The sequence below is a fragment of the Triticum dicoccoides genome, chromosome 6A (genome assembly GCF_002162155.2).
Source record: "Triticum dicoccoides isolate Atlit2015 ecotype Zavitan chromosome 6A, WEW_v2.0, whole genome shotgun sequence".
Taxonomy (NCBI): Eukaryota; Viridiplantae; Streptophyta; class Magnoliopsida; order Poales; family Poaceae; genus Triticum; species Triticum dicoccoides.
Genome location: NC_041390.1, coordinates 524,446,133 through 524,450,361, shown reverse-complemented (window position 1 = coordinate 524,450,361; position 4,229 = coordinate 524,446,133). Strand labels below are relative to the sequence as shown.

Below are 4,229 nucleotides of genomic sequence, written 5' to 3'. Positions count from 1 at the left end.
TACCACCACAGAAGTGAAGGAGAGTTGAGATTAACATATGAGGAACCCCATATCCTATTGGAGCATGAAAAGAGAAGTGTTACATGTACGCTCATCCTCTGGCGCCCACTTCGCTCTCGCCAAATGTATGTTGTTTGTGTATTTTATTTTTACCGGTTGAAAGTGGATAATTAACATACACATTATGGACAACTGTATCTGAACCTCTCAGATCGTGGGTTGTTACCGACTCCGTTGTGGGCCTAGCCCCTCATCTCCCTACTCGACTGTCTACATATTGAAGGCGTTGGCAACCCTAACCGTTACCTAACCAGATCACATATGTTCTACCTCCTCGCACACCAAATCATCGTCGTTCCTTTTGCTCTTGCTTGCTTTTGATGACTCCATCCCGACGACCGTGTGCACAGTTGTTTGGGAAAGAAGCCTCCGAAGCCCTATCCTTTGTAATCCTGCACCGGAAAAACAAGGTTTTTCGGGAAGAGTCTCGGCACGGTTGCTTGCTACTGTTCATCTTTGTCCACTAATTGGATTACGTCCTCGACCTTCCCAACATCGCCAGGGATGGCATGAGCGATGCGACGAAGAAGGGTGCCAATGCCAACGTTGCGGCTGCTGTTGCGGACCCTACTTTTCCGATTGAAGGGTATAATATGTTATCCATTTTTTATTGATTCATGTGTTAGCCGCACTTGATGTTATTATAGATTTACGTAAAATGTACTTACTACACGCTCACATGTTTATAGCTCTCAATATGAGATTGATTTCATTGGTGTTGTCATCGTGATTTATTTATGAATTAAATTAATCCAAAAATTGCTAATTTATCCAAAGTTCTTTCTCATAATTCACTACTGTAATGTGCGATAAGATTAGCGGCATTCAGTCTTTTTTGTACGTAGTTTCTTATTTTAGGGAAAGCTGAGTCCAATCTGTATACCAACTAAAAATTGTTCCAACCCACATTTAATTACTTTGTTCAGCAGTTATGCCCCTATTTTTTCCCATATAGTCATGCCCCTACTTTCTGCAAATTCTTCTAGCTCGCTATGACACATGATTTAAAACCATAAAATCTAGTTGTGCCTGTAAGAAAATTATATAGACATTAGGAGAATTATGTATCAGATTCCTAGAGTGCAGGTGCGAGGTTGGAGATGACGAACAGGAATATTACCGGTCAGCCAGGAAGAGGAGGAGTTCGTTGTCGACGTCGTGCTGGCCGAAGAACTCTCGGCACTGCCCGGCGCTGAACCAAATGGAGAGCTGCGCCATATTTTTGAGGCTGACCGTCTCCCGGAAGCACAGGGAGCGGCCGCGCATGTCGATCCGGCGCCACAGCTCGGGCTCGCACACGGCGTCGTGCCAGGAGCGGCACACCCTGGCCGGGCCGCCGAACATGAGCTCGACGTCGTCCAGCTTGTGGAGGACGTAGAGCATCACGTCCAGGGGCAGCGCTGCCCAGTTCCTCCTCTTGGATCGTCGCCTTCGTCGGCCGCTCAGCCTCCGGCTCCCGCACCCGGGAGCCGCCGTCGGCGGCGGCGGAGGCGGTAGCAATGGCATCGCGATGTGGATTGGCGTTAACCTCCCAAAGACTTGGTTTTATGGATCGAGATCGCAACGGTAGTACGTAGCCAAGTCTGTGCGCTTCTCACGGGATCTATTTCTTTTCTTTCCTTTTTTAATTCAATTATTTATAAGTATTAAAGTCCTCCTTTTATGTTAATATAAGTATTAAAGTCCTTTCTGAAATTAAAACTGGTGTCCTTCTAAAGAAGATGTCCGTGCATTTGCTATGGACCAAAAATTACATTTAGCTTTTTTCCTTGGAAAAAATACATTTAGCTTTTTTAGAAACAAAAAATACATTTAGCTGTCATCTTATATTTGTTTCGAGGAAGCTTTAGATCTATTCATCAAGCCATAGAGGTACAAAAAACACATAAAAAGAATACATGCTTGGGAAGAGGATACTCGTGCATAGTGTAAAGAGCCTGCAGCAGGCAGTGACAGTGATGGGAGCACGATCCGCCACCGGATTCCTCATCACGCCAAGGCGGCGGCTGCTCAAACCGATAGGTGCTGAGCAGCCATGCCGTCGAGCATTGTCCCCGCTCCTCCTTGTCCATCAGACGCCCCATCGCGGTGTGGCCTGAGGTGGTGGACGGCGAGTAGGGTTTGGGTGGGTGGCCGAGAATGGGGAGTGACAACCTATTTGGTAACCTTTCGGAAGGAAAAGGGGATCTTGTACGAGGGAGTTCATCGAGGGATTAGGCATGTGAAACATTTTTTTTACTCTCATTCCCTGGTATATGATGGGAATTAGTTTGGGATAAAGGTCTACCCACGAATTAACAGAGTCCCACATGGGAAGAAATTGATGGGAAACGACATCCTTAACTCCCATTCCCATTCCCCTTCTCACAAACTTCCATTCCCTCTAAACAATCAGTGGACTTTTATTCTCTTTACCCTTCAACTCTCATTCCCCATCTTTAATTCCCACGAAACAAACACATTGTGAGAGTTAGAGAGAGGAGCCCATGTTAGGAGGAGGGGGGTAGCGCACAATCTGGATTGTCCGCTACCCCCCCCCCCCCATTTGGGATTGGATTAGAGTATATCGTGAAGGAAATATGCCCTAGAGGCAATAATAAATATGTTATTTATATTTCCTTATATCATGATAAATGTTTATTATTCATGCTATAATTGTATTAACCGGAAACTTAATACATGTGTGAATACATAGACAAACAGAGTGTCCTTAGTATGCCTGTACTTGACTAGCTCGTTAATCAAAGATGGTTAAGTTTCCTAACCATAGACATGTGTTGTCATTTGATGAACGGGATCACATCATTAGAGAATGATGTGATGGACATGACCCATCTGTTAGCTTAGCATAAATGATCATTTAGTTTTATTGTTATTGCTTTCATCATGACTTATACATGTTCCTCTGACTATGAGATTATGCAACTCCCCAATACCGGAGGAACAACTTGTGTGCTAACGTCACAACGTATCTGAGTGATTATAAAGATGCTCTACAAGTGTCTTCGATGGTGTTTGTCGAGTTGGCATAGACCGAGATTATGATTTGTCACTCTATCTATCGGAGAGGTATCTCTGGGCCCTCTCGGTAATGCTCATCACTATAAGCCTTGCAAGCAATGTGACTAATGAGTTAGTTGCGGGATGATGCATTACAGAACGAGTAAAGAGACTTGCTGGTAACGAGATTGAACTAGGTATGATGATACCAACGATTGAATCTCGGGCAAGTAACATACCGATGAGAAAGGGAACAACGTATGTTGTTATGCGATTTGACCGATAAAGATCTCAGTAGAATATGTAGGAACCAATATGAGAATCCAGGTTCCGTTATTGGTTATTGACCGGATATGTGTCTCGGTCATGTCTACATAGTTCTCGAACCCGTAGGGTCCACACGCTTAACGTTCGATGACGATTTGTATTATGAGTTATGTGATTTGATGTACCGAAGTTTGTTCAGAGTCCCGGATGAGATCACGGACATGACTAGGAGTCTCGAAATGGTCGAGAGGTAAAGATTCATATATTGGAAGGCTATATTCGGAGACCGGAAGTGTTTCGGGTGATACTAGGTCACCGGAAGGGGTTCCGGGCAACCCCCGGCAAAGATATGGGCTTAATGGGCCAAGTCGGGGAACACACCAGCCCAAAGGGGTTGGTGCGCCCCCTATAGGGCCAGCCACGTGGGGAGAAAGGAAAAGGAAAGTATGAAGTAGGACTCCTTCTTCCTTCCCCTCCCCCCTCCTTCCTTTCCCCCTTGTCCAAATATGGTAAAGGGGGGCCGAATTTGACTAGGGGCCCAAGTAGGATTCCTCCTACTTGGGCGCACCCTAGTATACCTCCCTCCCTCTCCCTCCTTTATATACGTGGGGAGGGCACCCCTAGAACACACATCAATTGTTCCTAGCCGTGTGCGGCGCCCCCCTCCACAATTAACACCTCGGTCATATGGTCGTAGTGCTTAGGCGAAGCCCTATGCCGGTAACATCATCATCACCGTCACCACGCCGTCGTGCTGACGGAACTCACTCTCGACCTTAGTTGGATCAATAGTACGAGGGACGTCACCGAGCTGAACGTGTGCAGATCGCGGAGGTGCTGTGCGTTCGGTACTTGATCGGTTGGACCGCGAAGACGTTTGACTACATCAACCACGTTACTAA

At 46.0% G+C, this 4,229-nt stretch overlaps 1 protein-coding gene across 1 annotated transcript; it reads right to left on the bottom strand.

Annotated features, from left to right (window-relative positions):
• Nucleotides 1-1,079: 1,079 nt before the first annotated feature.
• Nucleotides 1,080-1,566, bottom strand: LOC119315946 (putative F-box/LRR-repeat protein 23). Its single transcript, XM_037590374.1, has 2 exons — nt 1,181-1,566; nt 1,080-1,089 (listed from the first exon to the last, which is right to left on the bottom strand). The coding sequence occupies exons 1-2, from the start codon at nt 1,564-1,566 to the stop codon at nt 1,080-1,082; spliced, it is 396 nt and encodes a 131-aa protein (XP_037446271.1).
• Between the last annotated feature and the right edge of the window lie 2,663 nt (nt 1,567-4,229).

Coding starts and splice junctions, on each gene's coding strand:
- LOC119315946 (XM_037590374.1), bottom strand. CDS start 1,566: ATGCCATTGCTACCGCCTCCGCCGCCGCCGACGGCGGCTCCCGGGTGC.